Below are 25,952 nucleotides of genomic sequence, written 5' to 3'. Positions count from 1 at the left end.
CAGAAATGCAGATCACTCAGAGGGAGGCACATCACAGCTCTCTCCCTGATGACACAGGGATGGTTTGGCCTTAGGCAGGCTGTCTTCTTTGCAACAGCCAGGCTTCTCTGGCAAGGTTTCTGCAGACTATCCATGTTTCTGCAATTTCCAAGACTTCAGCAATCATACATCAGAAACATGAAGTGAATTATTTCTGTCTTGAGTTCAGCTATATTTTTCCTTGCCAAAACCACAATTTGGGGGACTTGAGGAAGGCTGGTTATTTCCTTATACCTAACAGGAAGAAGCTGGCAGTTTTGCAGCTTCAGACTTGGATCATTTGAAAGACAATCCCCAGGCCCAACGTCAACCTCAGCGTTGACAGGTGTCCAGCCAATTCTCGCACCACACCAGACTTGGTTCCCTATGATGAAATCATCCTGACCATGCTGGAGGCCTCTGGTGCCCAGCTCTGCCCAAAATGAGAGGGGCATAGCAGGAGAAGATGATGATCTCTGTACCAAATATACCCTTCTCTTCTCCCCAGCCTTTCAATGCTGGCAAGCCCTTTCTACAGCTTGACTGTCTTTGAGTTCAAGGATTTGCATTTTAAATCCTCAGATAGACACTTAACATCTCCCTACCCCTAGGGCCAGACTAACCAAAGCTGTACATATCAGCTTCCCTCTGGAGACTTTGATTTCTTTGATCAGACTTTCTATTTAGACTTTGATCTAAATAGCCACAGGACACTTGACATTTAAGGGCCCTCTGCTTCTGATAAATCGTCAGCCTCCTCAATTTTGTATCCATTTGTCAGTGGTAGAAAATCTCCTTCATCCCACCTGGCCTTATGACAGACTTGTCCCTTCTAACGTATCTCCAACCACCAACAGGATGGCCTCCTTATAGGGCACCTGCCAGGGCAGCACCAGCAAGGTTGGAAAAGCTCTTAACTATTTTGCATTTCCTTATTTATTAAATGCAGACATTTGTATCTATGTCTCAGGGCTGTGAGGCAGCTCAAATGAGATCATAGGAAATACTCTGTGAGCAGTAAACTTTTATGATTGTTATCGCCCATCATCTAAGCATTTCCAAGAACTAGACAGTCATTCCTTTAGAAAGCAGCTGTTCCCCTCGGCGGCGGGAGGCATTGGAGAGACCTGCTCCATCCCGGCTCTGCTGCTGTCTGGACAGTGCTTACTGCAGAAAATCTGCCCCTCCTTATCTAGAGACATGTTCTGGGGAGAAACCAGCAGAGACAACATGTTACCCCAGCCCAGCCTTGGGTCACAGTTTCCACGACCAGAGAGCACGACAGAGCACGTCAGGGACTCGGAAGCAGAAGAGAAGAAATAACATCAAGCTTCTAAGAGAAGCCTTAAAGGCAGCGGTATAGGGTACCCACCCCTGGGGAACAGGCTGGCCTGGGCCTCTGCTCCTACTATAACCCAGGCTTCTGTCACTCCACTGCTCTCTTAATAGAGTCTTACTTTGACTTTGCACTCAAATCTGACCTTTGACTCAAATCCTCCTGCCTGCTGACCTTGGGCTGACCATCAGAGCAGCTAAAATCAGTCTGCACCCCTTCTACAGAACAGTTCTTCATACAGCCAAAGGCGTCAAGCCAATGTGCTTCTGGCTCTAACTAGTGCTTCACAGATTGCCCCACCAATACTTCGCTACCAAGGGCTTCAAACACTTTGCACTCCTACTGTCCTCTGACCTTGACAGTCATTGCTTTCTCTGCACCACACAAGCCAAGGCCCCAAGGACAGAAGTCAAGCCCCAGCTCAGTCTCCAGCTACTACCCCCCCATGACCTGCACACGCTTCTCACACTGATGTTTCTCAGCATTAGATGCTGCAGACATTTAAGCAGCTCTGTTGGTTCCTGGTGGCTTGGTAATCACTGCATGCCACACCCCAGACCTTTCGCAGGAAGCAGGGCCGTCGACCAAGGCCCTGGACAGGCAGGTGATAGAATCTCAGCACTGTGACCTCACACCACAGGTTTGGATCAGTGTCCTAGCCTGCTGACTTCTCTATAAGTGAGTCCATTCCATTTAAAACAACAGATAAACATTCTTTCTACACTGTCATTCACATCACATGTAAGAAGGGGGGAGGTGGCATCAGAACAAAGACTGAGGCCGTGGACCGTCTTTAGAGAGAGCTGCCTTGCTTGGCCAGTGAGGCAGCCACCAGCCACGTGTGAAATGTGATCTCTCCAAATCGAGATGTGCTATAAATGCAAACACATATCAGATTTCAAGGACTTAGTACAAAAAAATGAATATAAAATGTCTCAATGATTTTTTTATATTGATTACATGCCAAAATAATATTTTGAATATATTTAGGTACATTAAGCTAAATAAAACAGAATAAAAATTAACTCCACCTGTTTTTTTTTTTTTTTTTTTGAGACAAAGCCTCACTTTCTCCCCCTAGACAGAGTGCTGTGGTGTCATAGCTCACAGCAATCTCAAACTCTTTGGCTTGAGCAATCCTCCTGCTTCAGCCTCCCAAGTAGCTGAGACTACAGGCACCCACCACAACGCCTGGCTAGTATTTCTATTGTTAGTGGAGACAGGGTCTCACTCTAGCTCAGGCTGGTCTCCTGAGCTCAGGTAATCCACCTGCTTCAGCCTCCCAGAGTGCTAGAATTAATAGCCTTAAGCATTGTGCCTGGCCCACCTGTTCCTTTAAAAAAAAATTTTAAGGTGATAGTAGAACATGCCAACTTACGTGCCCTGCATTATATTCCTATGAGGCTGCAATCTGCTCTCCAGTTCTTTCTCCATTAGCCTTCCTTTTTTTCAATTTGGTTAGTCCTGAACTGTCTCCACTATCTCTTAATTCACATTTCACCATTTTATCCATGAAGATATTCTGGGGAAGTTTTGCCAAATGCCTTTAATTCACATATTCAATGAATTTCTCTCATAGCAACCTTTCTGAAAACAAAGAGACAGAAAATGAGAGGCTGGACTCAGCCCTACTGCTGGGTCCAGCACGCGTCCACCACCGCCTCAGCAGGTCACCACTTCCCACCTTTTACCCCTACTCAAAGGTCAATTTCTTTAGCCACTGATCCCCAGCTCAAGTATGGAAATAAACATACAGTATACAAGAAGCCAGTTCTCTCCTTGCAAGATCTGAGGAACCCATCATTTAAGTACCTGTATTTAATTTGGATTCTGAGAACAGATAGAGCTTAATGTTAGCTAAATACACGGGCAAGTGAACAATTTTCTTGTGGTACCAGAATATTTAGGATCATTGTTTAGATGTGTCACCTCCAGGCCTTGGCTTACCCCTGGATGAACAAGGTACCCCCAAAGGAACGTGTACCTTAGCGTTGGGAAAAGCCAAAATTGCATCGCAGCCCTGTCTCCTGCTCATTCTGCATATGTTACTTAACTTCTTCTTTGTCTCCTCTACCACCACTAGGCTTTTCTGGGACTGTAATCATTCAAAAGGACAGCATGCTGTCCTAGTTCACGCTACTTCTTTTCTCCGTCCCATCCTCACAGAGGGTGACAGCAAGTGCTGGACAAGAAGGTGCTCCTCATCCTGACACCAGTGACTGCCACTGTCCTGGCCACTAAGTCTTCAGCAACAGTTCCAAGGACGGAGTGAGGTTTCGGGCCCTGGTCAGTACCGGGCCTTGCTGTGTTACTGTTTTCCTTCCTCTCCTTCCTTTCCATCAGCTCTTACATTAACAAAATTATTTCCATTGAGAGCTATGAAAAGTCTTGTCTCTTTTTAATTTTTTTTATTGTTGAGGATTCACTGAGGGTATAAGAAACCAGGTGACACTGATTGCATTTGTTAGGTAAAGTCCCTCTTATAATTGTGTCTTGCCCCCAAAAAGTGGGTCACACACCAAGAACCCCACCCCCCTCCTTCCCTCTCTGCTCTTCCCTTTTCCCACCTCCCTTCCTCCAAGAGCCATGAAAAATCTTGCTCACTAACCAGTGAAGAGATACGTGCAGAATGTTCTAGACCTACATCATAGCTTTTCTGAAACTGCACTCCTGCAGCCTGTCCCTGCTACAGCTGTGGGCCTAGGAAGCCCATCTGCCTTTTGTGACCAACATCTGGACTGATTAGGGCTTGGCATGAACCCAAATATCATTGCATCACCTGGCCTGTCAAATTTTCTCATTCCAAGGGAGACTCAGAGCTAAGTTAGATGATTTCAAGCCCTAGAGTTGTAAAGCCTTGAGAAATTGGGGACAGAGGCAACACTAGGCTAACCCGTGCCCCAGGTAAGCGGAGGTTATGAAGTGACGGAAGCCAGGAGCCTGGCAATGGAAGCTGTGAGGCACTGGAAAGACAGGAGACTGTGTAACCTCTGAGACACAGAGACACTGGGAGAGCTGCCCTGGTGTCTAACCTTCTGCTATTGGTTCTATCCCATAAGATGCCTCTGGTGTAAACCAATAACCCGTATATATTCTTGAACTTTTGTTTGATGAGTTTCCGCACCCACAATCAAACTATAACCAAGACCTATCTCTGTAGATTCTTCCCAAGTCTTCTCTTATCCCCACAGTGGCCCTGAGACTTTACAAAATCAGACCCTGGCACCTGTCAGAACCCGGGCCAAGGTGGTGTGCTTTGATCCCACGTGCCCTTTGCAAGACAACAGCCCAGAAACCTTTGCCAATCCCTGATTAATTTTTCTCAAGAGGGAAAAGTTTATTACAGGTTGGGTACACTTGTAAAAGGCAAAATCTAACAGTAAGAAGGAACCCTAGGGCCTGCCAGTTGAGAAGATGAGCAGGTAAAACAAATACACCAATTATGTACAATTATTAAAAAGAGCAGGGCAATGCACAAAAAGGAAAAACTGCCAGCAGCCTTCCGGAGTTAACAGAGGATGTCCACGGAGCACCTTCCTGCCCCGGTCCTGGCTGTGCCTCAGGCGAGTTTCCTCCCGGGTGGTTTCCGCCCCAGCTCCAGACGAGCAGCAGATGATGATGGGGACACTGGGGCCCTCAGGAGCCATGTTCACACTGCTCTGCCAGCAGCTGCCTGAAAAGAAGCCCCACTTGATGCCACAGGCGCCAAGCCTTTCCCTAAAATCCCCGAGGGCAGCCTCCCTAGCACATCCTCATACACGCACCGGGACAGCTGGTAGAAACACGCAATGCTGGGGGAAGACATGGTTTCTCCTGTGTCTGTGTATAAATAAACACCCAGTGCTGCCTCAGACGAGCCTGGCACCCCAGCCCAATGGCTGTGCTGCTTTGTGGGGCAAACCAGGAGCACTTGTCAAAGTCCAGCGTCAATGTCCAGTGACAATGGCATCCACGTCCAGTGACCAAACTGTCTTCTTCAGTGTCCGCTTCTTCTATTAGAAAGCCAGTCCCTCACCCCCCTCAGCAGCAGCAGGTGTCGTGTCACTTCTCACAGGGCTCTCACGAAGGGACAAACGCAGTCCTAAATCTTTTGTAAAAAACAAAACTCAAAAAACAAAAAGGAACACTCTGAGTTTACTTAAATAAGGGAGAGATCTTGATTCATCCAAGTGTTTCTATAAAAATGCATTTAATGCTGGATAAAAGTTGCACATTCTCTTGGTGTGGCTGTAAAATGTCCACTGAACTGAAATCAGGGATGACTTAAAACAAGTCACTCCAAGTATCTGTCAGCAAAGCCACGGAGGCCTGTGACACCTGCAGGAACCAGAGAGCAGAGTCCAGAGCACCAGAGAAGGCCGCGGCCGGCGCTAGGCTCCATGCACCTGGTCCCTGTCCTCCACAGCCCAGCAAGGCCAACAAGCTCCCAGTCAGAGAAAGGCTCCTTCGTGAGGGCAGCACGGGCCAGGCCAAGCAGAAGAGCAGGCTCCTGGTGTGGCGGAGGAGGCGGCTCGGCCTGTGCGAGGGCTCAGTCTCGGTGGCGGCGCCAAGTCCCTGCCCGCTCACCACCTGTGGCAGCAGGGGGACAGGAGGGTGTGGGAGATTCCGGAGGGGCTGCCGCCCCGGACACAGGGCTCCCCTCGGCGGCGGGAGGCATTGGAGAGACCTGCTCTGTCCCGGCTCTGCTGCTGTCTTGACAGTGCTTACTGCAGAAAATCTGCCCCTCCTTATCTAGAGCCGTGTTCTGCGGACAAACCAGCAGAGACAACAAGTTACCCCAGCCCAGCCTCGGGTCATAGTTTCCATGACCGGAGAGCACGACAGAGCATGCAGGGACCCGGAAGCAGAAGGGGAGAAATAACATCAAGCTTCTAAGAGAAGCCTTAAAGGCAGCCGTGCTGGGTACCCACCCCTGGGGAACAGGCTGGCTTTGGCCTCTGCTCCTACCATGACGCAGGCTGGTGGCCCAGGGAAAAAGCAATTCGGTGTCCACTGTCCTACCTAGTGCTGAGCTGTGCCTGAGTCTGGACTGCTCTGCCCACGCCTAGACCTGAAGCTCAAAGGAGTCCTGAGACAATAAGTGAACCCAAGGAGGGGCTCAGTCTCCCAGTTTGCTTTTCCAAAGAAAGTTCTGTCACAGATCGGAAAGTCCCTCATATGTCCCATGCGTAAGTCACCCCTCACAGCCCTATGGTGGTATAATCTATAAAAGGTCCAGGAATCTGATGGAGCCGTGTCACCCACTTTTCAGATCCTACCCGGCCTCCTCACTTGTTCTCTCCATGTGAAGGATTCTGCACCTGGACACACCGGGAGTTTTCAATCTGCTCAGCTGCTCAGGGAGCAGAGAGCAGCCACCAGAGTGAGGAAATCACCTTGCTCTCCGTCCCCAGGCTGGAAAGTGAGACGTAGCCTTCTTTACTCCCTCTTGGAACATTCTTGCTTGTCTGGCGAGAAACCTATCAAGCTGACATTTCACTGGGCTATCCAAATATGATGGGGCCTGTAGTTCTCAGGTACCATCAACTAAAAGGAACGATGGTCCGGAGTCATCTGTAATCTAACTACCCTCGGGCAAAATGCACTGTAGATTCTTTCAGGACTTGAACAAAAACAACAAAAAAGTCTGGAGAAAAAAATAATCAATGACAGGGCTTGCCCAGACTGACTTGTGTGGCACTTGGTGCCAACTATAAAATGAGTGTTCTCCACAAACCCTGCCAAGCCTAGGCTGAGCATTCGCAATTCCCAAGGCCAATTTTGATTACCTAGAGAAGTGGTAACTGTGGAAAAGCCTGGTCAGAAATTCAGTCTCTGAGCTCCTAGTTGAGAGGAGGCCACCCCACCCCAGCTAACATGAAAAACACAGGCCGCAGTTTTTCCTACCACATTTCTCCTTGTTAGGAGAAAACGGTAACCCCAGTTATTTCTCCTTTTCTCTTCCTGTCACGAGCACAGGTATTGTGTGCAGCAGGGAAGCATGGCCATGCAGTTAGTACATACCGTGGCCTTGGACCTAGTCAGAGGGAAGCAATGCAGGCAGCGGGAGAGAAGCAGGGACAGAAACCAGACTTACTCTCAACAGAAGCAACATGAGTGAAACAGTTTTGTCTATCTTAAATTAAGGGAAGAAACCCGAATCGTTCCCCAATTTTCCTCTAAAAGAAGCGTAATCCCTGAGTGGAGAACGCAGTCCTCTGGAGTCCATCCTTTCTCAAGTCTGCACGGGAAGATACAGGGCTGAGGTTTCTTATCACTCCCTGTCCAGCCTCCTTCGGGGTCTGGGATGGGGGAGCCCTCGGGGTACACACCCTGCATGTCACGGAGAGTCAGACAAAATGGAAGGGTGATAATCCCAACCCGTAGCCTCTCTAAAACCAAAGCTTTATCTAATAAGATTATCTCCTCTTATCTTAAAGGCTAACTGTATACTGTCTTATTGATAAAAATTCATCTTTGGAAAGACAGCTGGAGAAAGAGGAAAACACGCCTTCACAAAGGCACTTGTCTTATGCTGCCGTTCACAAAAGGAGGCTTTTTCTATCTAAGTGGAAAATGGCTTTTAGCAGGAGAACCGCTGGACTCATCCCCCTGTGTATTTGCCAGCTTCTGATCTAGAAAGGAAGGCAGTGTGGCAAGCTGAGATGTTTTAAAACAGTTTTCCAAGGGCACGCTTGGCTGGCTGAGAAGGGCACCAGTAGGTACAGGAGACCCACGCCAGTAAGGAGCTAAGAGCTGGGCTGCGGTGTCAGGAATCTGAGACAAGCATGCGGACTGCAGGGCTGCGGGTTAGGAGTGGCTCTGATGAAGCGCAGCACGTCGAATACCAGGGTTCTGCTTCAGGCCTTCCCACTGTCCCAACTGGGTAAAGAAGGAAATTCTGAGGTGTCTCTCAAACTGTCAAATCAAACTGTCAAATAAAATGCAGACAACAGCAGGAACGTCACTTTGTTTTGCCTTTCTTTAACAATTCCTATCCTATAATTTTGTCCCTGAAGCCGCAAGCCCCAACTTTGCAAGAACACTGGGGTGAGAATAGAAGGAAGGTTCTGCCTGTTAGCTACGCAGTAGTTGTCTGAAGATTCAACCTCAAAATATTCACGCACTATGTCCATTCTTACTAGCATCTGCAGGAAACCGTATGAGCCCTACTTACTCTAGTTATGAGGACATACGAATACCAGGTAGAGCCATTTCGAGGTTTCGTTTTTTGTAATTTTTTTTAAACAGGGTCTCACTCTGTGCTCGAGTGCCATGGCCTCAGCCTAGCTCACAGCAAACTCAAACTTTTGGGCTTAAGTGATCCTCCTGCCTCAGCCTCCCGAGTAGCTGGGACTACAGGCCGCCACAACATCCAGCTAATCTTTATATTTTTTGTACAGACAGGGTCTCGCTCTTGCTCAGGCTAGTCTCCAACTCCTGAGCTCAGGCAATCCACCCACCTTGGCCTCCCAGGGTGCTAGGATTACAGGTGTGAGCCACTGCACCGTTATTTTCAATATAAAAACATTTAAAACTGTTCCCAAGGACGGACACACAGACACAAGGTAATGGTAAACAGGACAACACAGAGCATCACCAGCTTCCCCGACACAACCATGCCCCAAACCAGGTCCTGAGCTGGGTAAGGATAAGCAGCAGGCCTGCCCCTCCCACCACTTTTGGAGACGAGCCAAAATTCACAGGCCAGAGCCCAGCTCTACTGGTCCCTCCTGTAGTGCTGAGTGTGATCATGACGTTCAGCAGTTCCTCAGAGCTAACAACCTGCAGAGTTGTGTAGGGAACGTGGGGTTAGAGAGGCCCTGCCAACATGAGCAGAATGACAACAGAACACACGTAAACACACAACTTTCACAATCGCCATCAGAATTACAGGTAAGAAAGGGGTGTTCATTCACACTAACACCCTATTAAAGCCCAGCGCTTTGACAGTTGACTGCTGACCTTCTTCACCAGCAAATGGGAAAATGCCGCTCTTACGTAAACCAGGTAAGGTAGGTTCTGTCTGAGGGGAGCTAAGCGTCCTCATCTGCAGTCAAGCCTATGTCGGGCCATAAGGCAGAACTGCCGATCATCACAGAACCTCTGCTGAGAGTCATTCAGAGAGAGACTGGCACAGGCTTTTGGCCACTGATTCCTATCTGAGCCCCCGAATCAAAAAATGACCCAGGCAATGACTCCCTCACAAGTCACTGGGATTTCCCCTCAGCCCTGTGTACAGGGCTGTGAAGGTTCTTCCTCTTAGAAGACTGTGAGGCTTAACTAATATAGTTATTAAATTTTGATGCAACAAATCTCTCTTCTTAAGGTTTTCAGTACATATTGAGAATGCCAATTGCTCATGTTTTATTTTTCTAACTTTTCCCAGAAGCTGCCTTACAATGCAGTGCACGGCCAAGCTGCAAACCACTTATCCCATCCATCAGTGCCAGCGCTCCTAGGGGAGTCACTTGAAAATGTTCTCATGCTGAGGGCTGGATCAAGATGGTTCTTTTCAAAGTGTTTAGGCTGTAATTCTGTGACAACCCTGACTTCCTAGGTTTTCAGCAAAACACTGCTGAAATGCTAGGAGAAACCACAACTCAAGAGACCTTTCCAGCATTTTGGCTCAGAGCACCCCTAACGTCCTACAAGTCATCAAAATACCCAGTTTGCAAACTGGGGCTTTGTGTGGCTACAGGGGTGCAGCAGGGGGGCTGCAAGGGCATACAGAGGGAAGGCTGACAAATAAACACAGTCTGTCCTGGGGGAGAGGAGAGAGACAGACCAGAAGGTGCTGAGGCCAGTGGATGCCCAGTACACACCGCAGGGCATTTCACACCACGGGCTGTGGGCCACATGGAGGTGTGTGGTTGGCGGTGTGGGCGTGGGCTTTCCTTCCAGCATCGATCTGGACCCTGCACCTCCTCAGGTTAGGTTCCTGGACTACCATGCACCATAAGAATAATCAACTGTTTCCCCTCTGGTTGGACAGGAAGCAAACAAATGCTTTCCGGAGGGTGAGAGGCCTGTCCTGGGGTGAGGGTGATGGGCTGTGCAGATGGCCCAGTCCTAGCTGTCGGGACCCAGGGTCACTGGAGAGGCCAAGATGTAGGAACTCGAGTGCCTGACACCTCAGAGCGTGGACTTTCTTCTACCTGCTTCTGGGGGTGGGGTGGGGAGAACAGAGGTGCCTTCAGTTTTACCTGGCTACCGTGACAGGGAAAGACTCAGAGCTGATGTACAGCCCAATCTCATGGGTGCCTGGGCCTGGACAGCTGGGGTGGGGCATGCTGACCTCACCTCTGGCTCAATTCTTATTTTTTCCTGCCCTATTCTCCTTTTGCTTCACCTACTTTAATACTTTCTTTTCATTTAATCTATTGTGCTTATGTATTTAGCTAAGCTGCCTTCAAAAACATTTTGGAAGAAAGGGCTGAAAAAAATAGGGCCTTTGTTACTGACCTCTCCTAAAAGTGTGCCAATACAGAAAAAAACTAATTGTTTTTACATTGTTCTGTACTTTTAAAAGCCTCCAAACTGTCTTTTATAAAACACTGATTTTTTAAAAAATGAAATTTGTTTAACTCTGGCCTGTTTCTTTTCCCAAATTCCAAAGAATAATTCATCTCTCAAATCATCTCTTTCTGAAGCCCTGGGCAGACAGGGAGCTACTTCCTCATACTGTAATTCCCACTGGGCTTGGAGTTTCCCTCTAGATGAGAAAGCAGAGGTGAGAGTGGAAGCAGCTGCCTCGGAGGGCCCTGAGCCCAGGAGCCGCCTGGCGCCTGGACCCATCAGACGAGTTGTTGGCACCTGCACAGGCCCAAACTGCAGTGCCCACAGCTTGGGAGTTGGCCAGATGAGTTCCCTCCACATGCCAAGCCAATCTGCACATGAGAATAGGGACACGGAAGTACCAGCTTTCATGTGAGAGGAGTTCTTAGCTACTTAATTCAAAGGATTCAATGTCGGCTCAGCAGTCAGGCCAGACAGGGCAGTGTCCCACAGCAGAAGCATGCATGCCACTCACCATGATGACGGAGACCCCAGTGGTGGTGCTGTTCTGTTTGGGAAGCGCATTATTAAAGTGCTGTTTTAGTTTACCTGTTACCTCAGCTTGCATATTATTCTCCTGGGAGGCATCATCCTATAGGAAAGAAAAGAATCAAACAGTGATTTGTGACCATCGCATTTAAGCTGCCTGTCCCTTCACAGTCATCCCCTTGCCCTAGAGCTCTTCCTTAAAGGGCTGATCTGAGCCACAGGATCAGCAGAACAATGATGTCTCAAAAGCAATTACTGTTCCTCTGCAGTGCCCTCGGAAAGACCCCGTGCAGCTGGCACCACTCCTCAGGCCTGGAGGAGGCTGAGGACAGGGCAGTCTCCAATGACACAGAAGCACCATTCTTTAGGCTTCTGAGACCTTCCCCCAAAGCACGTAATCTAGAATGATCCCTCTCAAGGAGACACCAAAATTAATTAACGGTTTATCATTTTAGTTAAGAATTCATTTAGTTGTTAGTTTTTATTGCTCATAAAGAAATGTGGCATCTCAGCTACCTGGTCCAAGAACCGAGTCACTTAGTCTAGAAGGGCAGCGAGCAGGGTCAGAGAGGGTGCACCAGAGGTCACGAAGTGGGGGGCAGTGGAGGTGCACAGGGACACCCCCACACTGCCGCCCACGTTAACAAAAGCCTTTGGGTCAAGTAAATCAGCTTCCGTCTCCTGGAGCCTCCAGGATATGAGGGAAATGTGAACTCCCTGTTGTGGCTGTTCAGTGTGCTACATTTACCCTAAACCCATAGGCATCACCCACGTCCAAGGGGACTGCCCAGCTGTGAAGACACAGCGTGTCCGCCTCCCAGCAGCAGCAGGGGGCTCCCATGAGCATGGTTGTAACAACACAGAGATCAGGAGTCTGAAACGTGCTCACTTGCAGGGCAAAACTCGAAAACGCTCAACCCCAGAAGCACAGAAGGTGAGAGCGGAAAGCTCCTTAAACCACCTCGCAGCCAACTCCTTCATTCTGCAGATGAGGAAACTGGCCCAGCAAGTGCCAGTGACTTGCCCAGGTTACTCACAAGCAGGATCTAAGACTGGGACCCTGGTGCCACCTGCTTTCTCCCAGGTAGCCACCTTCAGGCCACCTGCTCATCAGCAGAGATGGACATTTCGCCAACCACAGAATCAGAAGCGGAACTTTGCATGTGCTGTTAGCCACAGAACACACAGACATTTGTTCCCTAGGAATGTGGCTACTTACTGACACCCAGGGGTGACTCAGGATTTGTCCTGCGGTACACCGAGCTTCAACGTTTACCTGAAGCATTTGACTGATTAATTCCTACAAATTAAAAAAAAAAAAATAATAAGACCCCAGAGGAAGAGAAAGGCAGTACAGAAATCTGAGTTTGTATAAGCACTTCTGTGAAAAGCCAACACAGGGGCTCGGCCACGTGGATACCCCCTCTCAGCATCTACCCCCCAGCGCCCACGGCACCAGCACACGCCAGCACAGCACACGGCAAGAGAGGGACTCTCCTGGGTCTATGTGAAACCAAGACGTCCTCTCTTGAGACTTCTGGTCATTATTTTCATCCCACAGGGTAAAACTGCAGTATTTTTCCTTTTGGCAAGTCAGTATGTCTCAGAGGTTCCTGCCTATATTCTGACGGATGCCCAAGACATACTTCTTGGCTAAGTGAAAGATGGAATGTTGAGAGCTTAGAGGAGCGCGGAGGACGGCAGGACACACTGGGAAGGTGGCCGGTCAGCTTTCAGAATGCGGCTGAGAATTCAGAGACTGCACGTGAAAAGCTGAAAAGTCCCTGGAGCTCAATCCCAAGAGCTGCTACAGCTCCATCAAGGGGCGAGGACGCACCACGTAACACAACCCAGAGAAACAGGCCTCGATGGTACCTTGGCAGAGTCTGTGATGTTATCCCAGTAGGGGGCTGGAAACTCCAGCTTCCCAGCCAGTATCTGGTCAAAGAGATCTTCCTGGAGATTGTTCTCACTAAGCCAGCGACAAAGAAACGGAAGAAAAAGTCAAAGTTATCATCCAGTTTCTCAATAAAATGCTCCTGGAAACAGTGCAGGGAAGGAGTCCAGTCTTTTTGGTTTCCTGTATCAATCGCGTATCTCAATTGCATTTCTGATGACAAGCTTTTCCTTTTCAACAATGAGCCCCAAAACATTTGCACAGGCTGGGACTGTGGCAGACACACTAAGACAGACAACAATTCAAGAAATGTGTTTGATGAATGCAGAGTTTCAGTTTGGGAAGATGACAAAGTTCTAAAGCTGGATGGTGGTGATGAATGCACGACAAAGTGAACGTAACAAATGCTACTGAACCGTTCATTTACATTTTTTTTAAATGAAATTTTTGGTTGGACATGATGGCTCATGCCTATAATCCTAGCACTTTGAGAGGCTGAAGTCTGAGGATTGCTTGAGTGAGGCTGGAGCTCAAGACCAGCCTGGGCAATATAACAAGACCCAGTCTCTACAAAAGTAATCTTAGAAATTAGCCAGGCTTGGTGGCACAGGCCTGGCTACTTGGGAGACTGAGGCAGGAGGATCATTTCAGCCTAGGAGTTCAAGGCTGCAGTCCAGCTGTGATCATGCTATCGCACGCCAGCCTCGGTGACAGAGCAAGACCCTGTCTTTATAATAAATAAATAAATAAATAATTTATATTATATATATTTACTGCAATAAAAAGAAAAAGACAAAAATAAAAAATGCACAAATAATGAAAATCCTTATTTTGGAAAAAAAAAAAAATCAGCATCTGCCCTCACTAATCTCTCATGGCAACAAGGGTGGAAACGCAGCAGATCTGACCAGATCTACTTGTCCTTCCTTTTCTACTTTTCCAGTAAAATAGCCAAAGATCACCAAGTTAGCCAACATGTGCAAAAGCCATAAGGAGTTCAGAATCTGGATAAATCATTCATGAAATAATTAGATCATCTTTAGCAGCCACTTTTCATTTAAGCTCAGTCTGAGAGAAAGAGCCCAGGGCGTCAACTAGCACTGCACAGGTGGAGGTGAGCCCACCTCTGCTGCTCACAGGTGGGCATCCCTCCCAACCTGCACCTGCCCACCCTCCTTCTCAAAGTAACACACACACACACATAGTTGGGGCTTAAGAAGGAAATGATGGCTGGATTTTGATGGAAGGTGCCACAGAAGTGTGAAAACCCACTGGGAAGATGTCCCCAGCCTCCTGAACAAGCTCACCTCCATAGCCACAGAGCCCCCACACCTCCAGCCAGAGTGAGGAACAAAGAATTAGCTTTCCAGGAGGGTACAAGGCCCCATAATGGGCTGTTGGAATGAAGATCAAAACCCAGGAGTGGAAGTTGAGTGTTACCTGGCAAGTGTGCAGCACTTCCTGGAATTTTTCCACTCAGCCTTGAGGGTTTTACTACCAACCCTCTCAACGAGGAATAAGGGGTGGTAGCCCCAGGAGCAGACCCTTTGGCACAGTGTCTAGAGGTAAATCCTAAGGCTACATAATGATGTGGCTGCCTCACTCCTGTTCTGTTAGAAAGAGCAGAGTTGAGAGCTTTGTGAATGTCCACAACATTCAAGCAGGCCCAGCTGAAGGGACGTCTGCTGGTCTGTGGAGTATGGACAAGAGGCCTGCTGAGAGGCAGGCAGGCTGCAGGACTAGGAGAGCCATGAGATCTCCTGAAAGGGGATTTTCTTTGAATGAGCACACATTTCTTTCCAGGTGTCACAATGTTTTTTTTTACAGCAGTTGGTTCCTAGCAAAACATCCTGACAGTCAACAAACAAAATCTTAGGCTAGTGTTTTCCAACCTTTTTTATCTCATGGCACACTTGAACCTATAGTTAAACTTCCACAGCACACTTAAATTAAGTTGATTAAAAAAAAAAAAGAGTAAAAACATATACTTACTGTGTTTTGAATTTCATTCAAAAATAACTTCATTAATAATCTTTAAAAATTTTCAAGGCACACCTAAGATCCTCTCTGGGCCCTGAGAATCACTGCCTTAGATAGGCATCTCCGCCATCAGAATGGGACCCAGAAGGACTGAGGGTTTGAACTCCAAGAACTTGTACAGTTGTAGTGAGTCTGCCCCTCACCAGCAGAGTACGAGGCTAAAGGTCATCCTCATCTATCCTTCTTAGTAGTCATGTAAGAAAAGCTACTCTGATTAAATCTACATAAAATTTTGTATCACACTGTAATCTACAATCTGGCTGAGATGCCTTAGGAAACTTTTTAATTCTAAAACAATATAGTCCTTGGAGCAAAGGACTGTTATATCTAAAAATATCTATTAAAAAGAACCACAATAGGCACAAAAACATAGAATGAGCAGTATTTGGTAGTACAACAAAGTGATTATAATCAATAGTAAGTTAAGGTATACTTCAAAATAACTAAAAGAGTGGAGCTGGAGTGTTCTTAACACAAACATATGATGAATGTTTGAGGTCATGGACACCATCCATTTACACTGTATGCCTGTATCAAACCATCACAGCTTCCCCATAAAGATATCCAACTACTATGTACCATTAGTAATTAAAAATAGGAAGAAAGAAAAACCTCAAAAACTAGCAACAGAGTACACACACTCTCTCTCTCTGTTCAATTACAAGTCACTAAAGACCAGAAAAGGAAACCCGGAAATACTGCGAACAATTTCATAAATTTGAACATTTCACTTATGTCAGGGGGGTGGGTGTTCGTTAGAAATATCAAAAATCTTAATGTAATCTTTGTCAGCGTCCCTAAGAGTATATTTGCTTAGGCAACAACTAAAATTTTGAGTGTCTTTGTAAAACAAATCTCCTTTTTAGACTGAAAAGAGCAGGCAGGGGTGTCCAACCTGTGGCTGAAAGGCACATATGCTGATTTTGTGAGGACTTTTTTTTGCCATCTGTGGTATCAGGTATCATGAAAAGTAGGCACCGACCTTTTTTTTTTTTTGTAGAGACAGAGTCTCACTTTATGGCCCACGGTAGAGTGCCGTGGCGTCACACGGCTCACAGCAACCTCTAACTCCTGGGCTTACACGATTCTCTTGCCTCAGCCTCCGGAGCAGCTGGGACTACAGGCGCCCGCCACAACGCCCGGCTATTTTTTGGTTGCAGTTTGGCCGGGGCTGGGTTTGAACCCGCCACCCTCGGCATATAGGGCTGGCGCCCTACTCACTGAGCCACAGGCGCCGCCCCCTTTTTTTTTTTTTTTTTTTTTTTTTTCTTTTGATAATCAGTGCAGCAGAGAAAAAAAGAAGCTTGGACATCAGTGGGCTAGAGGGAGAAGACCTTTCAAGCTAAGGCAAAAATCTGAAAAGCCCAAAAGAAGAAAGAATGACAATGCTGTAGTCACTAAAGCTAAAACTATAAATTTCAAATAACAATTCTGGTTTAAAAGATTTGGGTTAAAGTTGTCTTTTGTAAAAAACAAAATATTTTCAAAGATTTGTTTGAAGGACTTTTAGCCACAAATTTATGTGAAGAACCTATTTTATACCATAAGTATCATTACATAGGTGCCATTTCTGTAATTTCTATATACATTTTTATATTATAGTAAGTTATAAAATCTACCCAGAATCCCACCCAGTATGCCATTAAGATGCTTCTGTCTACCAGAGGGCGGTACAGTGAAACTCTGTCTCTACAAAAAAAAAAAAAAAAAAAAAAAAAAAAAAGATGCTTCTGTAACTAGCGCTTACCATTGTAGATTCTCTTTCATTGCAATATGGTATGAAAAGGGAATGCATTTCCTTAAATTTTGCAAGTAAACTACCTGAAGTTCTAAGATCTGCTTATGAATATAACATATGAGGGCAACTGCTTTCAGAATGCAGCCCGCTGCTCTGGATTAGCCAAATTTGCCTCTAGATCTCACAAGGAAGCTGCTGCCCTGATAACAATCCATAATCCATAATCAATGCATACTGCTCAGTCTGGGTTTCACTTTTGTCAAAAAGTAAAAAACAAAGAAAAAAAATCTTTCTGACTGTATTGGCAACTGGAAACACTAGAGGGAGTTATGAGCACACATTCCTCTAAAACTGATTCCCGATACCCTTTTCCATCTGATGTCAACTTGGGTTTGCCCAGGGAAGGGAACTCAGCTGTAATCAGCCCCAGGATTACCTGCTATCAAAACACACTGCCCATCTACACTTGACTAGTTCACAAACAGGCCGTCACTGACACCAGCCAGGGCCCAGTGAGATTGTACACATGGTCACAAGTCACTCCCCTGCCCCCCGCACTCATCCTTTCCTCCCACACCCACTCCAGGCTTAGCCATCTGACTTGATTTGGTCAATGAGATATTAACAAGGGCGATGTGAGCAGAGACTGAGAAAGTGCTCCAAAAGTAGAACCTGCCCTCTCTCTGGCTGTTTTTGGGAATCTTGCATCCACTATCATGTGAAGCCCAGGCTAGCCCACCAATGACAAGAGGCTCGTGGTCAAGTCATCTCTGCTGCCTCAGCCCACCCTGAGCTGCCAGACACATGAGTGAGGCCAGACTAGACCACAGAGGCTTCACTGAGCCAGCCCAGGCCAGAAGAACCACCTAACTCAGTGGTTCTCAACCTGTGGGTTGTGACCCCTTTGTAACAATGAAAATATATCCTGCATATCAGATATTTACATTAAGATTCATAACAGTAGCAAAATTACAATTATGAAGTAGCAACAAAAATAATGTTATGGTTGGGGGTCACCACAACGTGAGGAACTGTAAAGGGTCGCGGCACTAGGAGGCATTAGGAAGGTTGAGAACCACTGACCTAACTGATCCACAGAATTGTCTCACACCTTTAACTTTTAGAGTAGTTTCTTATTCCAGCAAAAGCTAACTGATATGTGCAGTAATCCTAAAATCTGTGTAACCCACCTGGGCAATGACCTTCATGAAGACTGCAATGAAGGCAGCCAAATGTAAAGAGCTTTCTACCTATAAAAACGCCACTTGTACCACAAGGTACCCCCACAATGCTACATCTTTTGTTAAAGCATTTATGATTTGGGTCCTCAACAAAGCATGCCTTCATGATCAGTTAATTCTTGATCAATATTCTTGTGACGTGTCTTTATTTCCACCATAATCTGTGTCATTTTTTTTTTTTTTGCTTACTGCCTTGTCAACAAAAAAAATTGTTCAACTCAATTAAAAAACAGAAATTTTAAAAGATAAACCTTTAAAATTTTCCATATGTTCAAAATTTTTCATAATTAGATGTTGAGACAAAAATAGATACCTGTATTAGCCATGGATAATGAGCACTTTGTCAACATTTTTGAAGGAAAAACAAAAATGCATGTTGTACAAGGATAGGACCATTTGTTACCATCACATAAAGTTTCTTGTACCTTTTGTCTGTTCTGATGTTTCATTATTATTTGTTACATAAAATTTCTTGCACCGTAATAAGTTAAAAAAAAAAATCCATGCTAAAATCCTTTATAATACAAAAAAGTACCTAAATATAAACAAAAATTTGAATTGAAACAAGAGATTTTTTTCCTGAAAGTTTGGGTCAAAAACATGGCAAAAAAACTATTTTTCACTTACTCGCTTAATATAACACTATAAAACTATGCCATAGAAATGAATGTTTAGGTCTCTCCCAAATTTGTATGTCAAAACCTAATCCCCAGTGTGATGGTATTAGAAGTGGGCTTTAAAACATGATTAGGTCATAACAGTGGAACTCTCACAAATAGGATTAGTGCCCTAACAAAAAACCCAGAGATATCCCTGGTCTCTTCCACCATGTGAGGTTACAGCAGGAAAACGACTGTTTGTGAACCAGGCGGTGGATCCAAACCAGCCACCAATTCTGCTAGTGCCTTGGCGTTGGACTTTCCAGGCTCTAGAATTATGAGAATTAAATTTATGTTGTTTATAAGCCACAAAATTTATGATATTTTGAGTGTCATGGCCTCAGCCTAGCTCAAAGTAACCTCAGTCTCTTGGGCTCAAATGATCCTCTTGCCTCAGCCTACTGAGAGCTGCGACTATAGCTGCCTGCTGCAACTCCTAGGTAATTTTTCTATTCTTAGTAGAGACAGGGTCTCACTCTTGTTCAGGCTGGTCTCCAACTCCTGAGCTCTAGTGATCCACCTGCCTCAGCCTCCCAGAGTGCTATACGATTATGGGTGTGAGCCACTGCGCCCAGCTACGGTATTTTCTTATAGCAGCCTGAACAGACTGAGACAAATCATGGCCTCAGGGATTGTTCTGTTCATCACTTTATTCCCAACACTCAGCATAGTGCCTACCACATAGTCACTTCTCAAAAAATAGCTGTAAAATGAACATAGGAAGGGATTAAAATGAAAAGAGAGCTCCAGAACACTCAGAAGAAAACCAAACATGTGTCCCTAAATGAACTTCTGCTTCTTGGTCATTCACTTGCTGCTCCACAGGGGGAGATACAATTGATTAAAAGTAGAGCTGTGGCCAGGGCCCCTCACTCACCCACCTTACTGAGGCAGCTAGGTTAGTAACTGTGCCATGCCCCTCATCAAACACCTTGACCACTGTCTGTGGCCACGTTGGCTCCCCCCAGGTGAGGTGTATGGTCACCAAGAGTTGGTTTGTTTTCAACCCTGTTTACACCAAGTGTTTGTAACTGTACTGTACTGCTTAAATAAACATCATGTGAACTAATAAAACGAATTTAAAAAGAAAAGACTTTCTGTTTCCTTGAGAACAAAATTGAATGCTTTGGAAAGAGCATATAAAACTGAAGTTGGAAAAAGTGCCATAAAATTAAATAAGAGAGGTAATTATCAAGAACTGGATAAAAGTATACCTGAAAAGATTCAAATTATTACACAAGAATTGTTAAATCTTACTCTCATTTAAAGAGACTGAGAATACTGAAATTGTAGACACTGTATTAATGGTACATTTTATGAAAGACTGACCACAAGAAACTCAGAGGACTATACACAGAGCAAAGGCCTTGGCCTCACATCAAAAATATGGTAAACGAATATACATGAATAAATAGGTTGTAAATTATTATAAAAGGCAAAAGTTATATTTATATGTAATTTTTACCTAACATTTTTATTTGACCAACCAGTTTCTGGTCCTGACTGCCAGGAGTTACAGTGACTTCTTCTAGACCAAAAAAAAGAAAATTTCCAAGTCAAATATAGTCACTCCAAAGGCCACTGACCTGCGGAACGGTGGGAATCCACAGAGAAGTATGTAGGTGATCACACCAGCCGCCCAGATGTCCACCTTCAAGCCGTAGCTGTGAAAACAAAGTGGGTGGGAAGAGAAGAAATAGTGATACGACTTCTAGGAACCTTCCACAGGACTCAAGTGTTACCTTTGTTAGGAAAAAGGGCCTTTGGGGTGTCAAACTCTTCATTTTATGTAGAGGAATTAATTACCCTCTGGACAACAGCATCTGTTTTTTTCTCAACCCAACCACAGTCTTGGTGATGATTGCCATTTTCAAGACTGGCCTTGAAAGTGGCAGTCCACGCCTAGGCTCAGCCAGATAAACACAAACTCCAGTTCCTGAAGTCAAAGTCATGGAGCCGGTAACAATCTCCCTCCTCCACTTGAGGCACCGAACCATAGTCAGCAGTAGCAACAAAAACAGACCTTTACCCACCAAACCTAAAGTACTAATCAAAACCACCAGGTGTCTCACCCTGTTTCAGCGATGATTTCTGGAGCCACATAAGTTGGTGTACCACAGACTGTGTACAACGGGCCTTCCACAACAGTGGCGAGCCCAAAGTCTCCTAGTTTCAAAGACTTGGTTCCATCAGGATATTCACACACCTGGAACAGAAGGCAGCTGCCATTTAGACATTGTTTTTTTTAATTTTCTTCCCCAACAATTGTAAGAGGTTGGCTTAGAATTAAGCAGGAAGAACACAAGATACATTTACTATTAAATTCAAATGAAATCTCTCCTTGTGATACTAACACATGATTTATCTTTGTTGGTTTAAAGTGCTAATCCTTCTCTTCAGAGATTTTGCACAATTTTATGAAATTTAGAAAAGACAGTATTTTCCACCTTTGCAGAAAGTTCCTTACTCAGGCATATAATGGACTCACATGTTTGCATACATAGCAGTTAGGGTGTAGATAACTGTTTACCTGATGGACTTGAGAGAGGCCTTTAAGCCTGAAGGTAGGAAACTGGCCTTTATTTACTGTTCAGTATTTGTGAGGTACTTCAAAGTGTGATTTTATTAAGTATCTACCAAAGCACTAGGTGTTCTCCAAGAGACTTTCCATGTCTAGTTAAGAAAATAAAATTAGGGGATAGGGACCTTGTTTTCTGGATAGTCAATGATGAAATATAAATGTTACATAGAGGAAAAACTTTGGAAGTTTAGAAAGAATGTGGCATCTGGGATCAGACAGCCTGTACTTGAATAACAACTTCACTCATCTCTTGGTTGTGTGACCTCTGAAAGAAACATAACCAGTCTAACCATATTTCTTCATCTGTGAAGTGGGATGATGCTGGTATCTTCTTCATGAAGTCAGTGTGAAGAGAAAATGAGACAAAGCTCAGAATGAGGCTCAAAAAACATTCCTTCCATATAAGACGTAAACAGAAAACAGATCATGTTCATGGCTCAGCAGAATCAAAGTTGTTAAAATGGCAGTATTCCCCAAAGTAATTTACTGATTCAATGCAATTCCCATTAAAATACCAATGTCATTTTTCACAGATCTAGAGCAAACAGTTTTACTCTTTGAATGAAACCAGAAAAAGGCCCTGAATAGCCAACACAATCTGATGTAGTAAGAGCAAATCAGGAGGCATCATGTTACTAGACTTCAAGGGCACAATTAACAGAGAAAATAGACAACCTACAAAATGGGAAAAAAATATTTGCATGCTATATATCTAATAAAGGGCTAATAACCAGAATCTACAAAGAACTCAAGCAAATCAGCAAGAAAAAATCAAACCACACATTAAAAAGTGGGCAAAAACACAAATAGAAACTTCTCAAATGAAGATACTCTAATGGCTGACTAACACATGAAAAAATGATAAACATTTCTAATTATCAGGGAAAGGCAAATCCAAACCTCAGTGAGTTATCACCTAACCCCAATAAGAATGGTTCTTCTTCAAAAGTCCCAAAGTGCATGGATTCAGAGAGAAAGGAACACTCACACACTGCCATGGGACTGTAAACTAGGACAAGGACAACCTCTATGGAAAATAGTATGGAGATTCCTCAAAGAAATAGAGCAGATCTACCTTTTGATCCAGCAGTCGCATGGCCCAAAGGAAAAAAAGGCATTTTATAAAAAAAGACACTTGCACTCAAATGTTTACAGCAGCACAAGTCACAAATACAAACATGTGGAAACAACCCAAGATAAATTGTGGTATAGGCATACCATGGAATACTATTCATTCATAAAAAGATGGTGATATAGTATCTTTTGTAATACCCTGAATGGACTTGGAGACCATTCTCTCAAGGGAAGTGTCACCAGAATGGAAAAACACCACAAGTACTCAGTACCAAATTGGAACTAGTCAATCAACTCTCAAGCATGTGTACGGAAACAAAACTGAAAGGAAATCAAGCAGGTGGGAGAGGGGAGGAGGGTGAATTCACAACTAACTGATGCAAGGCACACATTCTGGGGGAAGGCATGCTTATAACTTTGACCTAAAATGTGCAAAAGCAAATTATGTAACCAAAATGTGTACCCCCATTCTGAAATTTTTAAAAATGTTCCTTTCACTTCCTGGAAAAAAATGGCTGATTAAATTAGATAATTATTGTATTGGAAAGGGTTTTTAAATGCTGGTAAAGATGTAAATGTTTATGCTGAAATTGAAGAACCCTTCCAGAAAACATTTCAGCAACATACATAAGATTTCTTGATACCATTTATAACCTTTGACCCAGAAAATCTACTTCTAAAAAACCTATTCTAAGAGAATGGGGATGTACCCAACTATTACACACAAGGGTACAAATCTCAGAGCTTATTCATGACTTTTAAAACTGGAAGCGAGTGTGGTGGCTTATGCTCATAACTTCAGCACTTTGGGAGGCAAAGTGAAAGGATCACTTGAGGAAGGAGTTTGAGACTATCCTGGTCAACATAAAGAGATCCCTTCTCTATAGAAAAATTAAAAATTTTGGGCAGGCAAAGACAAGATGGCTGACGGAAGACAGCTTTCCACAGAGGCTTCCATCCAGAAGGAGAGTTAAAGGACAGAAATTTAGCAAGTAACCTGGTGGATTAGGGCTGCACCAAGAGAGAAGGTTGAAGAATGCACATCAACCCGACTGAGGCGAGCTACGACCCCAAGGATACAAACAAAAGGAACAAAATCCATCACCAAGTGGATGGGAGTCCCTCCCCCATAAGAATGGCTCGGAGTGCCCCACAAATAAACGAGCAGAGTTCAAAGGTCGTCCAACTACACTCCATGAGAAAGACCCTCTAAAAACTGGACCTACCTCCCCTACCGGGGTGCCACAGCGTTCTCCTGCCAGGCATAAAACTGTATAGAACTGTATATATTCTCTACCTGCAATTCTGAGCTCCCAGCACTCCCCTCCACTCTCACTCTGAGGTCTGGAGACCTGTCCTGTAGGAGTCCAGGGCCTAGTCCAGGGCCTAGACTGCAGCTGGTCAGTGCTGATTCTGTGGCATGGGAGTGAGGAGAGGACAGTCAGCTGAGAGGGAACCACACCAGAGCAGCAGTGCCCTGAGGTGCAGAACAGCAGCCATTTTGGGCAACAATAGGGCTCACTCCCGGATATTCCAAAGCCACACCCCCTGTCTCCCTGGAAAACCAGAGGAGGCCAGGCATCTTCTCAGGTGGCAACCACTGCGGAAAAGCTCTAGGACTGAAACACAGGCCCCGTGAGTCAAGGGTTTGCCCGAGGCAGTACCGGCCTGGGTGGAGCGCTGGGACTAGAAATGCAAGCGCAGAGTCGGGAAGTTCCCAGGGCGGGGCTGACCCAGAGGACCACTTTACTAAGCCTAAGACGCACCCTGCCCTCAGGGGATCATCAGCCTATAGACAAAAAAAGGCAGGAGGCTAGAACTGACAGCTAACCGATTACAAACCTGCAGGAGCAAAGACAGGACATGAGGCGCAGGCTCTGGGAACTCAAAACAGCTTCTCTTCTGCAGGGGGATTTAGCAGGAACAGAAACAAATTCCCACAAAGTTGTTCTGTTCTGTTCTGTCAGTAACATCAATCAGGGGCGGGGCTGGAACTGAGTGAACACCCCCCAGCCAACATCAAGTGCCCGAGGTTGTCAGGCCTCACCTCCTCCTGCTAGATACAGGCAGAGCACAGCAGCCTGGCTGAGCAGAAATAGATTTCCTTGTGATTCAGGCAGGTGCAACCCCCTGGAGTATCTGTTCACTACAGGCAACTAGGTCAGCCAACTGCAGGGCTATCAGTGACTGGGTGTGACACAGGTGCAAGGTGGGGAAATAGGCATCAACCTTTCCAGACTGATCTATTTGTTTGGTGGCTCCTCCTGACTCCACGCAGCACTGGAACAAGCCATATCAGAGTAGTCACCAGACCCCTGTGATTCAGTTGCCAGAGACCTTTTAAACTCTACCACCTGAGACAGGTTCTGACTGAGACAACTGATTGGGACCTTTTGTACTGAGCCAATCGCCCGAGGAATATTCAAGTGGTGCCCTGGGTGTGTGGTTGTAGTAAGGTTTGATTTTCCTTTTCCAATTGTTGCCTGTGAGGGACGGGGTGACTTAATTGCTGGTATTTCTCCACTGCTGAGACTTCAACCCAGAGTAACTGTTTCACTGGGGTCAAACAGAGATCAGCTGAAAATAAGACAGAACCACTTAGCCCCACCACACCAAACTGGGCCCCAGTTTCTCAGGCCATAGCACTGTACATACAGGTCCTCGAAAAAACTCCAGGGGAAAAATCAAACGGTGTAAAACAATCACAGGGTGGAATCAGCGGGAAAACTCTGGTAACATGAGTAACCAAAATCAGATCAACCCCTCCCCACCCCGCCAAGGAAAGATATGGCAGATGTAACTGAAGATCCCATTCAAAAACAGCTGGCAGAGATGTCAGAAATCTAATTCAGAATTTGGATTGCAAACAAGATTAATAGAATGCAGGAAAATTTGGAATTAGAAATTCGAGGAGTAATTCAAAAGTTGCCTCAAGAATTTAACAAATTTAAAGACAAAACCACCAAAGATTTGACGCACTGAAGCAAGAATTTGCAGGCCTCAAAGATCTGAAAAATACAGTAGAATTCCTCAGTAACACAGTAGAGCAAGCAGAAGAAAGGATTTCTGACACTGAAGACAAAGCCTTTGAATGTTCCCAAACTCTCAAAGAGGAAGAGAAATGGAGAGCAAAAACGGATCATTCTCTCAGAGAGCTCTGGGATAATTTGAAGAAGGTTAATATCCACCTCATTGGAATCCCTGAAAGTGATGAAGTGGCCTTCCAAGGCACAGAGGCCCTTCTCCATGAACTTATGAAAGAGAATTTTCCAGACATGCCAAGAGATTCTGAAATTCAGATAGCAATCAGTTTCAGAATCCCAGCACGACTCAATCCAAATA

The 25,952-nt window shown here is 45.3% G+C and overlaps 1 protein-coding gene across 11 annotated transcripts in view; it reads right to left on the bottom strand.

Annotated features, from left to right (window-relative positions):
- DCLK2 (doublecortin like kinase 2) overlaps positions 1-25,952 on the bottom strand; it is a 289,567-nt gene that overhangs the window by 109,058 nt on the left and 154,557 nt on the right. For 4 of the 11 annotated variants that reach the window (XM_053582510.1, XM_053582526.1, XM_053582535.1 and 1 more), the window contains 6 exons: positions 21,028-21,161; positions 20,542-20,619; positions 13,256-13,352; positions 12,600-12,680; positions 11,367-11,483; positions 4,652-6,098 (listed from right to left, as the gene is read on the bottom strand). In XM_053582510.1, the coding sequence (XP_053438485.1) occupies positions 5,883-6,098; positions 11,367-11,483; positions 12,600-12,680; positions 13,256-13,352; positions 20,542-20,619; positions 21,028-21,161 (723 nt within the window). In that variant the 3' untranslated portion in view covers positions 4,652-5,882. Of the gene's footprint in view, positions 1-1,147; positions 1,224-4,651; positions 11,484-12,599; positions 12,681-13,255; positions 13,353-20,541; positions 20,620-21,027; positions 21,162-25,952 lie in introns of those variants that run through there. The other 7 variants (XM_053582582.1, XM_053582598.1, XM_053582556.1 and 4 more) reach the window with 5 other exon arrangements.

Source organism: Nycticebus coucang, chromosome 1 (assembly GCF_027406575.1).
Source record: "Nycticebus coucang isolate mNycCou1 chromosome 1, mNycCou1.pri, whole genome shotgun sequence".
Classification (NCBI taxonomy): Eukaryota; Metazoa; Chordata; class Mammalia; order Primates; family Lorisidae; genus Nycticebus; species Nycticebus coucang.
Note: the sequence above shows the minus strand (reverse complement) of the source record. Positions and strands in the feature narration are given on the sequence as shown.